Source organism: Barbatula barbatula (assembly GCF_947034865.1).
Source record: "Barbatula barbatula genome assembly, chromosome: 13".
Taxonomy (NCBI): Eukaryota; Metazoa; Chordata; class Actinopteri; order Cypriniformes; family Nemacheilidae; genus Barbatula; species Barbatula barbatula.
In genome coordinates, this window is record NC_136776.1 from 16624267 (window position 1) to 16641459 (window position 17193).

Below are 17193 nucleotides of genomic sequence, written 5' to 3' on the forward strand. Positions count from 1 at the left end.
GTTCCGCTGCTTTGCTTCATAGACCCAGTAGAAAGAATCTAAGATCACTCAGCATAAGCCTTGCAGGTTCCGAAGAACAAAAAGGAGAATGAATGGTCACGCTGTCCCATTCGCCAAGTTCATTGGCCTTCTCAAAAGTATAAACGGAGATGATAGGTTCTCAAGTCAAACCCCATTCTGTCAGTCTCGACACAACGTCGAGAGACAAACAGAAAGGGAACCCAATGAGACAATGATCATTCTTTATGCATGTATTGAACATTTAGCATAATTTATAACATTTACTGCAGCTGTACACATATGAAAAATCGGGCAGTGATGTACCGTTTCGCAACTTTATTTATTTAGTGTTTTCATGATTTAGTTCAAATGTCCATCTCTTTTTTATATGGCAGCAAAAAATGCTTCATAAATGCTTTTAGTTAAACAATCAACTGATACTTTTACTGAAAGGCATTAAGTGTACAGATTCTTCTCATCTCTCATGAATCAATTATAATCGTCCAATTGAATGAAACATTTTATTACCTGCTGCGTTTGAGGATCCAAGTGTATTTAAACCTAAAATCAAACTGACGATTATCGGATATATTTCCATTTTCCAGAGATGTGATCTGTTTGAAGAATGTTCAGTCAAGCAAATATTTGACAACCAGTATCTTCAGAGAAATGCAAGCATGTGTCAAATGGAATTAAATCAAATGGGTGTTTAGGTACACGTAAAACAAGTATCAAGGTCCTCTGCTTCTCCGGGAATAAAAACATTGACTCATACTGCACCCTCTCAACAGCGTTGTCCCTCCCCATAATGTCCTTCCACCTACATCAAACATCTTTCAGTAACACATGCTCAGTACTCTCTCTTTTTATAATGTGTCTATTTATGAGGTGTTTTTTATACAACACACCAACGTTAGAATCCCTTGTTTTGTTGTGATTCATCCTAAAATGTCCATTGCATACAGAACAGATTTTGATGTCACTTGTTTGTGGTTTGGTGATCTGATGTTATCTTAACAAAATGTTTCCACCTGACCAGACAACAAAAACTCCATCACACACAGTCATAGCTTACAACACTGTATTTAAATCATGTTTTGGTCAAAGATCTTGACTTTTCTCTTATACAGTATCTGATAATATCTGGGTCATTTTCAAAGTTAAATTGAACTATAAGATAAGCTTGTTCACTAAAGCAATAGTGGTTATAAATGCATTTGAGTGCTCTTGTCGCTGTGTCTGTCCATCTTCATGGTTTGGTTACATCAGAAATCTGCAGGCCTTAACACATAAAATTATGAAACTGTGAATACATCTTATGACTCACTGAACATTAGAATTAGATATTCACTTTATTTTTATTGAACAATTATTGCCTTTAAATAAAAATGTTGTCCAGTTGTGTCGAGACTAACAGAATGGGGTTTGACTTGAGAACCTATCATCTCCGATTATACTTTGGATGAAATTAAGTATTCTATATAAAATGTGATCAAAGAAATCAAATCTTTGATAACCCTGTCATATTTTCTTTTTATTGATTTCAGATTTTCTGTGCATAAAAATAGAGCAATATTCAACAACGTTCTCTCAGATTCATTGTGAACTTTCATGCATTACCTCAGTGTGCTTCAGTTTATTTTGTTTAATATGTTTGGTCACCTAAAGAAAAGAAAAAAGATTGTGGCTATATACAGTATAATAAAATGACATGTGATCACATGAGTTAACTGCTTCTTCTCCTGATGGAAACTCATGTGAGGAGAAGAGTTTAATGGTCTCTGAATGATCTGTCGCTTTTTCAAACCTTCCTCTTACAGGACATGCATAAGATAACATAACATTTATAACACATTCAGCTGTGCACTGTGACTAAACCAACACTGTGATAAATATAAAGAGACTAACATGTACTCACATTTATTATTAATTGTCATCTTCCCATCAGAGCACGACACCATAACTGTGTATTTTCCTCTCGAACCTCCAACCATCCATCCATACTTACAATCATGTGTAAAGCTTTCTCTACTGTGTTTTACATATTTATCTCGCAGAGGTTTTATATTGTACTCCTTATAAATCTCAGGTGTAAGTTTGCAAGGCTCTGCGAGAGACAAAATAGAACGGATGAAAGGTGCTGTGAGCGATTTCTGTTAAAAACTTAAATGAACAAACAAACAAACACTTTTGTGAGTGTTTGCTAGATGTCTATAAGATGGACGTGTATACTTTCATATCATCTTTACTTGTTTGTTCATTTGCATTATTATTTTGCATGGCTCGTGTAATCTGTCCAGAAGTACTGTATGTGTTTAGGAGTGTAATGGAATTCGACTACTTTGGTAATGGATGACTTACTCAGACATTTTGGAGGCGTCTCCCATTTCCCATCCTGACACATGTAAAATCTCTGTGGTTTGTCCAGCACATAGTGAGATTGGCAAGAGTATGATACCTTTGTGATGATTTCATCAATCTCACTCTCAATGTTATAATCTCCATCATCAATTAAAGGTGGTGGAGGACAAATGCTGCCTGAAAAAATCACAAACGCATGTATGTCTGGTTTGAACAGTTTTCTACAGTTCATTAATAAAATACTGATGAACTTACCTTTTTAATAGCTACATTTCAATATTTTGCTTTTAATTGAAATGTTAAATGAGTTTTCAGACTTATTGTTATAAATCTTTTGTAAATGTGACTCACTTGTGCAGTCAATCGTTCCAATCCATTTTTCATTTTTACACATCAAAGTTCCTCCTGGTATTTTGTCATATGGTTTATTGCACTTGTATGTCAAATTATCAAAGTTGTTGTATAGATTTTTCTCATCTAACAGAGTCACAAACCGCAAGTTCTCTGTCGGTTTGGCACACTGAGCTTTTTCTGAAATAAAATATTCCTGTATTAAATAAATAACAATGCCTGCATATACTGGATAATATGTCATGTATATGTAGACATGTAACTACATGTAATGTGCATATATTATATTCAAATTACAGGATTTATAGAACTTGACTCACTAATGCATTCTGGGTAAATCCAAGTGTGCACGTCACATTTGGCGATGGTCTCTCCCATAGATTCATAGCCATCCTCACACTCATAGCGTACTGTGTCTCCATGTGAATATTGGGTTTCATCAATAAGTTTGGTTCCCTTTCTGTCGGTCTCTCGACGTTGTGTCGACAGAATGGGGTTTGACTTGAGAACCTACCTTCTCTGACTGACTTGAACAGGCCAATGAAAATTGGCGAATGAAATTTGCATGCCGGACTCCGCCCCCGGATATCCGGGTATAAAAGGGAGCCGGCGTGCCGCATTCATTCACCTTTTGTGCTGAGGAGCCTGAGGATCTTGCCCCGACTGCTGCAGCGGGCGGCCAGCGTTGTGGCATGAAGGACACAACGTCTCGTTCCCTCCATCAGGGAACCGAGGTTACAGACGTAACCGAGACGTTCCCCTTCAGTCGGTCTCTCGACGTTGTGAGAGACTGACTGGGGATCAATCTTAAACGCCACAGCGCTTGCACCGATATCACGACCTCTAGCGGAGCGACCCTGACTGGGCTAGCGAGTCACAAGAGTGCTACCGCGAGACGTAATCTTCCAGTCATATAGTATTGGTCATACTGAGAAGCCTCTACAGACGGCCTCACGGACAGTGGCGTACGCCTCTAGTAGCGAGGAGCTGTCCGGAGCCGAACACTGGGGAAACACTGCTCTCCTCTTAGAAGAGTGTGTTACGGAGGCCACATCCTACCCGGAGGGGAGGTACATGTGGAGACATGACATGGTCTCCCCGGCGGGGAGAACAACATGCAGAAAGGTGTTAGCCCGAATAGGGGACAATCCAGGTGGGATTACCACCGGCGGGGAGGTCACAGATTCACCAATCGGGAAATCCTGAGTGAGGAATTCAACACACGGGACGACCCAGTGGGGAGTCACTACGTATGGGGCACTAGTCCTAATACAGGGGTCTGCCTGAGCAGGGATGACTCTACCTATAACGGACCTGGTTCTAACAGACGGCTCCGCTCAGTCTGTTACCAAGTGCAATGCTTAGTGATGGATGGAATGCCTATACTTCGCCCGAGAGGGGAAAGTAGGTAGGCTACAATAGCGCACTAGTCTCACCTGGTGAGGGGAGAAGGCGCTTTCGCAGGCGTACGCCCAAACCAGGAGCCCACCCTAAACGTTGGCGGCGTTTAAGGGCATGTGCTGCAACTGGTTCCACGTGGAGATTGTAAAACCTTGTGAAGGTACTGGGCGTAGCCCAACCCGCAGTTCTACAATGTCTGCCAGAGAGGCGCCCTGCCAGTGCCCACGAGTGGAGTGGGCTCTCACTGCCAGCGAGCACGGCGATCCTGGGATTGGTACCCAGTGCGCCACCTCTGTTTGGAGACAGCCCCCCCCGGGTGCTGTCTCCCAGAACAGACAAAGAGCTGCTCAGAGCTTCTGCGGCTCTGTGTGCGGTCCAGACCGAGGCGCAGCGCGCGTACTGGACACAACACTTAAAAAGGTTGGGTCTTCCTCTCCGGAGGGGAGCGCCTGCAGGTTCACCACCTGGTCCCGGAAGGGAGTAGTGGGAAGCTTGGGCACGTCGTCGGGACAGGATCTCAGGACCACGTGAGAATACCGATCCCGAGTTCCAGGCACCTTTGGGACACAGAGAATGCCTGTAGGTCCCCCACCCTCTTGAAGGAGGTGAGCGCCACAAAGAGTGCATCTTTCATCCAACTGAGGAAGATTGGCAATTCTAAGGGGCTCACCAGGGCCGTACCAAGGCCCTGTAGGACCACATTAGGGTCCCAAGAGGGTACGGAGCGCGACCAAGGTGGATCCACCCTTCTCGCGCTCCTGAGGAACCTGGTGACCAGGATGTGCTGACGGGGATACTTACCTGCAGGTCAGCACTGATCCGATCAGGAAACTCCGCGGGTTCTCCTCCCGGGGAGAACACCAGGACAATTTGACGCCACTAAGCGTATAACCGCCTAGAGGCGGGGCTCTAGCCTGTAAGACAGTCTCCCGGACCGCTAACGGGCAAGCCCTCGTCCCGTCCAGGGGCCAGGTATGGAGGTTCCAGAGGCCTGCATTGGGGTGCCACAACGTGCCCTTCCCCTGCAACGGAAGGTCCTTCGTCAGGGGAATGGGCCAGGGGGGGCCGTCGTCAGATCTACCAGATCCGAGAGCCAGGTCTGGTTGGGGCAGTATGGCGCCACTCACCAGAACCTGATGCCCCTTTTCCCTGACCTTGCACAGGACCTGTGCAAGGAGGCTCACTGGGGGGAAGGCGTACTTCCGCTTGTCCCGCGGCCAGCTGTGTGCTAGGGCATCCGTGCCGAGGGGACCCTCGGTCTGGGAATACCATAGCGGGTAATGGGTGGAGTCCGGGGAGGCAACAGGTCCCCCTGTGCCTGCCGAACCGCTTCCCACATGAGCCGGGCTGCACGGGGATGGAGTCGCCACTCTCCGCGGGGAGTACACTGTCGAGAGAGCGCATCGGCTGTCTGGCTCAGGTTGCCCGGAAGAAACGTGGCCCGCAGGGATTTCACCTGCTGACTCCAAAGGAGGAGGCGTCGGGCGAGTTGTGATAACTGCGGTGAGCGTAGGCCGCCTTGCGATTGATGTACGCCACGGCAGTCGTGCTGTCCACCCGGACTAGCACGTGTTTGTCCTGCACGAGGGGCTGGAGCCTCCTCAGTGCCAGAAGGACTGCCAGCAACTCTAGGCAGTTGATATGCCAACGCAGTCGGGGACCCGTCCACCGACCCTATACTGCGTGCCCACTTGCACACCGCACCCCACCCTTGCAGGGAGGCGTCTGCCGTTACCACGGCACGCCTCGAAACCTGTCCGAGCGGAACCCCCGCTCGGAGAAAGGTCAAGTCTGACCAGGGTAAGAGAGTGCGAAGGCACTGAGGCGTTACCGTAATCCGCCTGGTGCAGGCGTGCCACGCTGTCCATGGAACCCGACTCTGTAGCCAGTGCTGAAGCGGCCGCATGTGCATCAACCCGAGAGGGATTACCCCCGTCGAGGACACCATGTGCCCCAGGAGCCTCTGAAAATTATTCAGCGGCGTCAAGGGATTCTGACTGATCAACCTCAGACAGCGCAGCACTGACTGTACACGCTCGTTGGTGAGACGTGCTGTCATACGGACAGAGTCTAGTTCCATACCGAGGTAAGAGGTGCTCTGCGCGGGGGAGAGCTTGCTCTTCTCCTGGTTGACCCGGAGGCCTAGACGGTCTAGGTGCCGAAGCACAAGGTCCCTGTGCGTGCACAACACATCTCGCGAGTGTGCCAAGATAAGCCAGTCGTCGAGATAGTTTAGCACTCGCACGCCTTGCTCCCTGACAGGAGCTAAGGCAGCCTCCACTAGTTTGGAAAAAACCCGTGGAGACAGGGCCAGACCGAATGGCAGGACCCTGTACTGATTCGCCCTTCCCTCGAACGCGAACCGTAGGAACGGCCGGTGTCGGGGGAGAATAGAGACGTGAAAGTACGCGTCCTTCAGGTCGATTGCCACGAACCAATCCTGGTGACGTACCAAGCCCAGGATGCGTCTCTGCGTCAGCATTCTGAACGGCAGCCTGTGCAGGTGCTTGTTCAGGCGACGCAGATCCAAAATGGGCGCAGCCCCCCGCCCTTTTTGGGCACGATGAAGTACGGGCTGTAAAACCCGGACGACATCTCGGTTATAGGGACGGGTTCGACCGCAACCCTTCGCCAGTAGGGCGGCGACCTCCTGCCGAAGCACGGAAGCATTCTCTCCTCGCACCGAGGTGTACAGAATGCCCCGAAACTTGGGGGGGCGCTTGGCGAATTGGATCGAGTAACCGAGACGGACTGTCCTCTCTATCCAGTGTGACGGGCTGGTGCGCTACCAAGCACCCAAGAACCGCGACAACGGGACCAGAGGGACAATCTGCTTCACCGTGCCGGCGAAGGCTGGTTCGGTGGCTGACAGTACGGTCATCTCGCACAGGGGGGACCCCCCGGGAGGTTGACGGCTCTGTATGTTTACCTGCTTCAGGCGGCCTGACGCAATGTCCAGGGGAGATTGCGGTCGGCAGCCCGATCCATCCAATACACCGTCTGGACGAGAGTGTTGTGGAGGAAAACCCAGGGGAGATTTGTCTCTTTGAGAGTATGTGGGCGCCGGACCCTGAAAAGGGCCCAGACTCGATGGAACGTGGCAGGCAGCATCCCTCTCCGATCCGGCGTTGGAAAGGCCGGGATTCGGGCCCAGTAAAATCTCCCCCTGGTTCGTCCCGTCAGGGCCGCTTAAAGGACCTCTTGGCGGGCTGCTAACGGGGAACAGATGCCCTCTACCGCGGGGGTCTCTCTGGTGGGTCGTCCTCTGGGAGGTTCCTCAACCGGAGGGCCGCCGCGGGAGGGCAGGGCTGCTGGGAACCAGGCTGTGCCCGAGACCATGCCGACCTGTTGGCGGGCGCGTTGCGGCGTGGCAGGATCTGTTCGATCGCCTCAGTCTGCTTCCAGACCGCGGAGAACTGCCGTCCTCCACGGTATCACCAAGCAGCCCTGCTTGCGAGATGGGCGCATCCAGAACGGGCGTTCTGGGCGCCGCTCACCTGCGCAAGACTAAGCCACAGATGCCTCTCTTGGACCACCATTGTGGACATCGACCGACCCAGGGCACGTGCCGTGGCCTTCGTCGCTCTTAGCGCGAGGTCTGTGGCAGTACGCAGCTCACTCATACGAGTTGGGTCGGACTTCCCGCCGTCCAAATCCTTCAGGACTTTCGCCTGAAAAACCCGGAGGACCGCCATGGCGTGGAGAGCGGAGGCGGTTCGTCCAGCAGCACTGCAAGCCTTCGACACGTGTCGAAGAGCGCTTACATGCTCTGGACGGGAGTCTAGGTCGAGCCCCCCCAAGTGGCAGTGGCACGCTCCACGCGGGGGACGTGAACATAGCCTCTAGCCGCCCCACCAACCAGGGAAGTCACAGCCACCGAGCCCTCCGGCCTGAAACGCGCCGAAAGGGGCGCATTCCAGGACTTGGCGAGCTCGTCATGCACCTCCGGGAAGAATGGTAACGGAGCGGGGCGTGGCTTTTGACCACGCCCCCGAAACCGCGCGTCTAGCCGCGAGCGTTCCGAGGAGGATGTTGTTACACCCTGCAACCCGATGCACGCGGCTGCCCGGGAAAGCATGGCCGACATCTCAGCGTCAGTCTCCTCCGGAGCTCGACTGCCTGACGACAGGAGATCAGAGGAGTCTTCCGTATCCGATGCCAGCAGGCAGCTGTCCGACGTAGCGACAGAGATAGCATCATCATCCGTATGCGAAGTCTTACCACTATGAGACGGCCGTCTGCCGCTCGTAGGGGACGAACCAGGTGAGCGTGAAGGGGTATAGATGGTCCGCGAGCGTGAAACTGACGGAGCAACATCTATCGGCGTCCCTAAATCACCCCCGCCGCTCGCCAAAGCGGTCAACCTCGCCGAAACGGCAGCTGAACACGCCTGGGAAACAGACGGGGTGGTGGCAGCGCTCAAAAGCACGTAGCCACCGTGACCGCAACACCCTGATTGCTATGTCCGCACACACGGGACATACCGCATCAGTGAAACCTGCCTCAGCATGCTTGAGCCCCAAGCAAGTGACACAGGAATCATGGCCGTCAGACTCCGGGATGAGTCTGTCGCACCCAAGGATACAGCTACGAGACATGCTCGTAGCCGGAGGGACTTACCTCTTAAGGTCTGTAGCCTTCTGCCGAAACGCCCAGGGGAAGTCCACCGAAAGGAGAAGTCCGCTGCTCCGCGTCATAAATCCAGCAGGTTAAAAGTTTTCTCGAAGTCGAGTATCGCGTGTAGCATCAGCAAACACACAGGTTCCGAAGAACAAAGGATGATTGAATGACCGCCGCCATCTTCCTTTATACCCGTGTGCACGGGGCGGAGACTGGCGTGCGCGTGCCATTCGCCAAGCCCATTGGCGTTTTATAATTAATTATCTCGGAGAAGGTAGGTTCTCAAGATCAAACCCCAGTCAGTCTCTCACAACGTCGAGAGACCGACTGAAGGGGAACTACGGAGTGTGTTTTGCACATTATTTATCCTTGTAAAAGACGATTTTTTTTTAGAATAACATTTCTTACTGCAAGTTTTAGGGGTGCTGAGCTTCTTTTTAGGGGTGCTGAAGAACTCCTAAAAAGGGGCTAGCTACGCCCATGCCTGTATCTTTGCTAAATACTTTCTTTTGTGTTTGTTTCTCTTCAGTTTCAGGGTGAAATAGAGACAACAAGAAACAACCAGATTCTAAATCAAATAAACTTGTGTTATTTATTTCCTCTTATTAACCTTTACAATATATCAAACTGAAAATATAACCCTGAAACTAAGCACAAAAAAACATTGATGCACCAAAAAACATGAATTTACAGAATTTGTTCAGAACAGAATATACCTTTTATAATAAAAATAATACATGTGTATAGGTAAAATGTCTGAAATGCAGAGGAAAATATTCAAAACACAAGCCACAAATAGTCAAATGAATGGACATATTCCTTGAATGTCACGTAACAATGCTGTGCCATACAATACTAGACCACAAAACCTTAAAACTACTTGATAATAAGAATATTTTTTTACATACGGGAGTACATCACCTTCATTACCAATGAACTACCAATAAAGTTACTTTATTTTCCGCATGTAAAGGAGGAATGAAATAAAGCATCTTAACATTTAAACCGTCATAAAGGCCCTTTCTCCTTTTTTTCCCTTCACACTCTTTCTCCGTCCTCCTGACAAGAATGACAAGTTCTGAAAGTGTCATATTGCTTGCTATATGCAGTGATTTTGGATATATGACATTATTATAATTTTTTGTATCATGCAGCATAAAGTTCAGTCTTAGAACGTGCATTTACAGACAACGTGTTAATTCACATTAAAATGCCCAAACATTCAGAGAGTGACAGAAGTTTGTAAAACGGTGTACACATTCACGAATCACGTGTGGAACAAGCTGTTTCTCTTTATCGGTCTCCCAGCACAGAAGACACGGAGAGATGCGATCCTGCGCTGGGTCATAGCCGGACCTCACGCTCATATGCGTCAGGGGTTCCGGTAGCAAACTTTAAAAATATCCCATTTCTTTACACCGTAAATTATATTTTTGGCTGTGTAGTGTGTGCCCGTCTTCTAGGCCACTGAACATATAACCAAAATGGCATGATCCCCATTGCATAACACCTCTGCGAAGATTCGACTGAGTTTTTGTGAAAACACATGGAAAATGTAGTTAGTTTGAAGACAGCAGGCAAATGAGAAAGTGTTTGTATTGTTGATAACACATTAGTATTTAGGTGTAAAGATACAGATTCACAGATCTACTATTCATTTTAATGTTTATTCATGTGATTTTTTCTATGGCGATCATTGGTACTTGGAATAACTGTTTTATTAAAGGTGGTACTTGAACTGAAAAGATTGGGAACCATAGTGGCTCTATAGATAGATCTCTGATACGACATAAACCTTTTTTCCTCCATCCAGAAAAAGCTCCATCAATCTGTGAAGTTTGAAATGAAGGATTGCATGATATTGGTAATATATTCAGTATATATTGGTAATACATATATAATAAAACTTTTGTCAGATTATAGAATTCATTTATCTGATTCAAACGTCTCAGAGAGTTTCTCAACACGAGGCCTCCACAGTCATTGGGCTTTTGCTCGGCAAGTAACAGAATCATGTTGTTTAAAGAAACGTACAGGCAAATAAACATTATAATAAAATAATGATAGTATTATTAAAGTTTTCAATATAGTTAGTATTTGTGTGTTAATAAAAAAGGAGAATGTTACTGAATGATAAACCAAACTCACTGCAACAGATTGAATGTGAATCTTTATTCCGAAGTGAGAATTTTATAAAGATTATTTGAAACCATGAAACTTTATGGTGAGCATATAGATTGCAGCAACATAAATGCATTCATGTGTTCTTGTCTCTGTGTCTCTGTCTCATGTGTCTGTCCATCTTCATGCTTTGGTGCATCAGAAATCTTCAGGTCTAAATACAAAATATGATGAAACAGAAAATACATCATTACAGGTTGGTTGGTATAAATGTTTTACTTCTACATTTCTCTTAAATTCATTGTAAATTTGCATTGTTGCATTACCTCAGTGTTAACCCAAGTCTATCCAAATATATTTTTTGAATCACCTTAAGAAAAGGATAAAAACACTATTATTGTGGGTACTGTGGGTACATTTATTATGGTAAAACATCACTTAAATAAAATGCAGAATTGATATTTGATAAAACACATTCAGATGTCCAGTGTGACTACAGCACTGTCATTAATGTGTGAAGTGAAAACAGACTAACACGTACTCACATTTCTCTTTAATAGTTATCTTCCCATCAGAGCATGTCCCCATCACATAATCTAATCTCCGGACACCTCCAGCATTCCATCCCTTTTTACAATCAAGTTGAATCTCTTCATCACTGTGCCTTATGTAGTTATCTTGGACAGGTTGTAGGTTGTACTCCATATAAATCATAGGTGTTAGTTTGCAAGGCTCTATGAGACAGACAAACTGATTTAAAGACATCAGAATAAACTTCATAACAGGATTGACAATAATATGGTATTAGATGACTTACTCAGACATTTTGGAGGGGTGTCCCATATCCCACCCTTACAGCTGTAATGTTTTTTCTGTATTTTCAGCACATAGTAAGATTGGCAAGAGTATGATACCTTTGTGATGACCTCATCTTTCTTATCCTCAATGATATAATCTCCATCTTTTATTAAAGGTGGTGGAGGACAAATGATACCTAATGAAATCACAGTATCAAAGACAAAGATTAAGCAGTATACTACAGTTCATGGTAAATACAATCTTGTTTCATTTGCCTTTAGGATGATTTGTTTGCAGAATATATATATATGATAAAGTAAACAGTGATACAAGTTTCAAACCGAAATCTTGGAGACCCACGATTGGGTGATGGGGGGTTAAGAGGTGGTTGTGGTGGTTGGGTTAGGTCTGTGGGCGGGAACCACGTGGCTGTTTTAAAAACCCCCTGACTCGCCAGGTGTCTTACCCTTCACCATCATTTGATTGTTAAAAACATTGTACATACTTATGAATACATGCAGTGCTATGCGCAAGTGTCACGAAACTATTCAACGTCAAAAAACGCATCTATGGGAACCTCTCGCACCCGCAGGCCAGTTTCAAGATACCCAGAGTGCGAGGACTTTAGAAGAGCGAGCGTCATGCTTTTATGGAAGTTACGGCTCTCTGTGGCGCATGATACAGAACTTGTTGCCTCGCTATATTCACAAGTAAAACATTTTAAAGACAAACCATGCAGCAAAGTATCCGTTGATCAGATTGAAGCAAACTGCAACGCGTTAGTATTGGTGTGCTGATCTTCGCTCATCATATCCGTGTGAGCAGTATTTCTCGCATATGAATCCTATGAAGTCCATACATACAGCTGTCAAGGTTAACAGAGGAGTTGAAATGGCGGTATGTAAGTGTCTTGACAAAGTACGAACCGAACTACAAAGCTATTTGCAAGACGCTAGTTCCCTATCGATACTTCACTCGTACTGCGTAGCAGGACGCTATGGGGAAAACTCCTTTTTTTCTGATGACTGAAGCTTTTCAATAGCGCAGTGAAAACTGTACGGCCATTGGTGTGAGAAAAGTAAAACTTTAAACCAATGGCAGTGAAGCTGCACAGACCAATGGCGATGGCACCCGCCAAAAGGGGCGGGGCTTTTGGCTATTTATATTTAGTCATTTCTCAGACGCTTTTATCCGAAGCTGCTTACAAAGAGTTCGGGGAGCAATAAGCCATATGTCATACAAAGAGCAATAGTACAATAGGTGCTAATACAAAGTTACTAGTTTCAACAAAAGCTAGACCACTTCCTGTCGAGAGTAGAGAGAGGGTTAGTGTACGTTTTTGTTCATGTTTTTTTTTCATATTTCTGTCAAGTATTCACAGAAGAGGTGTTTTAAGTAGTTTTTTGAAGTTTGTGAGAGATGTGGTTGACCGGACCGCATTGGGAAGAATGTTCCACCAGGAAGGAGTTGTGAAGGAGAATGAGCGGGAAAGGGATTTACTGCCCTTATGAGAAGGTATTACAAGGCGCTGCTCGTTTGCTGAACACAGTGTTCTTGATGGGGTGTAGGAGTGTAGTAGGGTGTGAAAGTATGCCGGTGCAGATCCAGTGATTGTCCTGTAGGCAAACATCAGTGACTTGAATCTAATCCGGCCTTCAACCGGTAGCCAGTGGAGAGAGATGAAAAGGGGTGTCACATGAGCCGTTTTGGGCTGTTGGAAGATGAGCCGTGCTGCTGCGTTTTGAACCAGCTGAATTGGTTTGATAGCCTTTGCAGGAAGACCAGCAAGGAGAACATTGCAGTAGTCCAACCTTGAGATGATCAGGGCCTGGACAAGGAGTTGTGCCGTATGTTCAGTGAGATAGGGTCTAACCTTTCTAATGTTAAATACTGCATATCGGCATGATCGCCTTGTCTTTCCCATGCCGACACATGTAAAATCTCTGTGTTTTGTCCGGCACATAGTAAGATTGGCAAGAGTATGATACCTTTGAGATGATTTCATCAATCTCACTCTCAATGTTATAATCTCCATCTTCAATTGAAGGTGGTGGAGGACAAATGCTGCCTGAACAAATCACAAACGCATGTATGTCTGGTTTGAACAGTTTTCTACAGTTCATCAATAAAATATTGATGAACTTAACTTTTGAATAGCTACATTTTAATATTTTGCTTTTAATTGAAATGTTAAATGAGATTTCAGACTTATTGTTATAAATCATTTGTAAATGTGACTCACTTGCGCAGTCAATCGTTCCAAACCATTTTTAATTTTTACACATCAAAGTTCCTCCTGGTATTTTGTCATATGGTTTATTGCACTTGTATGTCAAAGATCAAAGTTGTTGTATAGATTTTTCTTATATAACAGAGTCACAAACCGCAAGTTCTCTGACAGTTTGGCACACTGAGCTTTTTCTGAAATAAAATATTCCTGTATTAAATAAATAACAATGCCTGCATATACTGGATAATATGTCATGTATATGAAGACATGTATCTACATGTAATGTGCATATATTATATTCAAATTACAGGATTTATAGAACTTGACTGACTAATGCATTCTGGGTAAATCCAAGTGTGCACGTCACATTTGGCGATGGTCTCTCCTATAGATTCATAGCCATCATCACACCCATAGCGTACTGTGTCTCCATGTGAATATTGGGTTTCATCAATAAGTTTGGAATTGTTTACAGTCAGAAGAGGCTTTGAACAAAAAACTGCCAATAAACGGGGAAAAAACAAGATAAAACCCAGAGTGCTTGAACCCAGTGACACCAAGTTTTGTACAATAGGAACATTTTGTTTATTGTATTGTATTAAGACGGGAAACAAAACTACCAATCAGAAAAGGTCACATAAAAACATAGTGTTAAGCATTTGAAAGTTCAATATACCTTTTCCTTCACATTGTGGATATGGATTATCCCAGTTTCCATCTGACTGGCATGCAATTGCTCGTTGGCCGTTCATCTTCATGTTATCATCAGTGCATTTGAAAACCAAGACATGTCCAGATTTATAAGGTGGATTGACTCCTGGATGTCCCATTAAAATGTGAACTTTATTGAGATCTTGCTCCTGACAGGTGACTTCTACAAGAAATGATATAAGAATGTACAAGAATATAAAAGGTCTCCTTTGGAGAAAAACAGGCATTTTCAATACTCAGTTTACTCCGAGGCCACAGTTTGGTATGATTTTGGCACAGAACACAAACAGCCCTACCTTCAGTGTTTGTTGTGATTTCCTTCCATGTCAAAAGAAGAATAAAGAGAAATATCTTGCAGGATTTCATGTTAAGCTGTAAGCAGAACATCATAAGCAGTCCTTGGATTAATACTTTTTACACAGAAGATTTACATGTTTGAAGAATGTATAAAACACGAGGAATGATGTTTTTTAAATAATGATAGTAAAATAAAATAGTACAAATAAACTGTGCCAACAGTTCCTGCATAAATTAGACATTAAATGTGTTTTAACATGTGAGCCGTCGGTGTTTGTTGCAAGAAAGTCTATAGCTGGATAAACAGAGAATAAAACAATGTTGGCGCTAACATGACCGAAAGTACAATTTATTATCAAATATAAGCTATACAAATATTAAAGAATGTTTAATATTAGTTTATTTCAATATGAATTTAAACATTAACCTTTATTCAAATGTGTAAATACAGTAGTCAGTAAATATAGTATAAAACATGATGACTGTAATATATTGTGTAAATGTAGAAAATCTTTATAGCAGTTTACCTGTTTTAATGGAATGAAGTAATGTAGTCTCCTAGCAAAGATTGACAGTTGACTGGTAAAAAGTTTAATGATTTTCTGCTCAGGGTTGTGTGCTGACAAACATTGCACAATCTAAACAAATCCAAATACACAGTGTTTTTTAAAATAAGTCTTTATTGTGAAGTAAAACCTGCTAAAATATGCCAGAGAACAGAAGCTGAAGAAGAGCTAAATCCCGTCTACATTGACATGGAAGTTGAACTGTATACACAGAAGTGAATAATTCAAAAGTCATGCAACCTTAACCTTGAAAAACCTTTGTAGGATACCTGTATCTTTGCTAAATACTTTCTTTTGTGTTTGTTTCTCTTCAGTTTCAGGGTGAAATAGAGACAACAAGAAACAACCAGATTCTAAATCAAATAAACTCGTGTTATTTATTTCCTCTTATTAACCTTTACAATATATCAAACAGAAAATATAACGCTGAAACTAAGCACAAAAAAACATTGACGCACCAAAACACATGAATTTACAGAATTTGTTCAGAACAGAATATACCTTTATAATAAAAATAATAAATGTGTATAGGTAAAATGTCTGAAATGCAGAGGAAAATATTCAAAACACAAGCCACAAATAGTCAAATGAATGGACATATTCCTTGAATGTCACGTAACAATGCTGTGCCATACAATACTAGACCACAAAACCTTAAAACTACTTGATAATAATGAATGTTTTTTACATACGGGAGTACATCACCTTCATTACCAATGAACTACCAATAAAGTTACTTTATTTTCCGCATGTAAAGGAGGAATGAAATAAAGCATCTTAACATTTAAACCGTCATAAAGGCCCTTTCTCCTTTTTTTCCCTTCACACTCTTTCTCCGTCCTCCTGACAAGAATGACAAGTTCTGAAAATGTCATATTGCTTGCTATATGCAGTGATTTTGGATATATGACTTTATTATAATTTTTTGTATCATGCAGCATAAAGTTCAGTCTTAGAACGTGAATTTACAGACAACGTGTTAATTCACATTAAAATGCCCAAACATTCAGAGAGTGACAAAAGTTTGTAAAATGGTATACACATTCACGAATCACGTGTGGAACAAGCTGTTTCTCTTTATCGGTCTCCCAGCACAGAAGACACGGAGAGATGCGATCCTGCGCTGGGTCATAGCCGGACCTCACGCTCATATGCGTCAGGGGTTCCGGTAGCAAACTCTAAAAATATCCCATTTCTTTACACCATAAATTATATTTTTGGCGGTGTAGTGTGTGCCCGTCTTCTAGGCCACTGAACATATAACCAAAATGGCATGATCCCCATTGCATAACACCTCTGTGAAGATTCGACTGTGAGTTTTGGTGAAAAAACATGGAAAATGTAGTTAGTTTAAAGACAGTGTGAGAAAATGAGAAAGTGTTTGTATTGTTGATAACACATTAGAATTTAGGTGTAAAGATACAGATTCACAGATCTACTATTCATTTTAATGTTTATTCATGTGATTTTTTCTATGGCGGTCATTGGTACTTGGAATAACTGTTTTATTAAAGGTGGTACTTGAACTGAAAAGATTGGGAACCATAGTGGCTCTATATATAGATCACTGATACGGCATAAACCTTTTTTCCTCCATCCAGAAAAAAAGCTCCATCAATCTGAGAAGGTTCAAATGAAGGATTGCATGATATTGGTGTATATATTAAAACTTTTGTCAGATTATAGAATTCATTTATCTGATTCAAACGTCTCAGAGAGTTTCTCAACACGAGGCCT

The 17193-nt window shown here is 43.9% G+C and overlaps 2 protein-coding genes across 2 annotated transcripts in view; both read right to left on the reverse strand.

The window, feature by feature from the left end:
• Window positions 1–1620: 1620 nt before the first annotated feature.
• The window catches only part of LOC306902856 (complement factor H-related protein 1-like), a 54988-nt gene continuing 39415 nt past the window's right edge, over window positions 1621–17193 (reverse strand). The window contains exon 8 of the mRNA XM_079471732.1: window positions 1621–1662. Coding sequence (XP_079327858.1) covers window positions 1646–1662 — 17 coding nt within the window. The 3' untranslated portion in view covers window positions 1621–1645. The remainder of the gene's footprint in view (window positions 1663–17193) is intronic.
• On the reverse strand, window positions 10893–15465 carry LOC306902867 (complement factor H-related protein 1-like). The gene is made up of 7 exons (XM_079471748.1): window positions 15418–15465; window positions 14890–14965; window positions 14559–14756; window positions 11672–11848; window positions 11400–11588; window positions 11181–11224; window positions 10893–11068 (listed from the first exon to the last, which is right to left on the reverse strand). The coding sequence occupies exons 2-6, from the start codon at window positions 14957–14959 to the stop codon at window positions 11199–11201; spliced, it is 660 nt and encodes a 219-aa protein (XP_079327874.1). The 5' UTR covers window positions 14960–14965; window positions 15418–15465; the 3' UTR covers window positions 10893–11068; window positions 11181–11198.

Bases quoted from the DNA above. Each gene is read 5' to 3' on its own strand.
- LOC306902867 (XM_079471748.1), bottom strand. From the start codon at position 14,959: ATGAAATCCTGCAAGATATTTCTCTTTATTCTTCTTTTGACATGGAAG. The intron at 14,757-14,889 runs GTAGGGCTGTTT...CATTTCTTGTAG, and splicing joins AATCACAACAAACACTGAAG to AAGTCACCTGTCAGGAGCAA. The intron at 11,589-11,671 runs GTAAGTCATCTA...TCTGTCTCATAG, and splicing joins CACCCCTCCAAAATGTCTGA to AGCCTTGCAAACTAACACCT.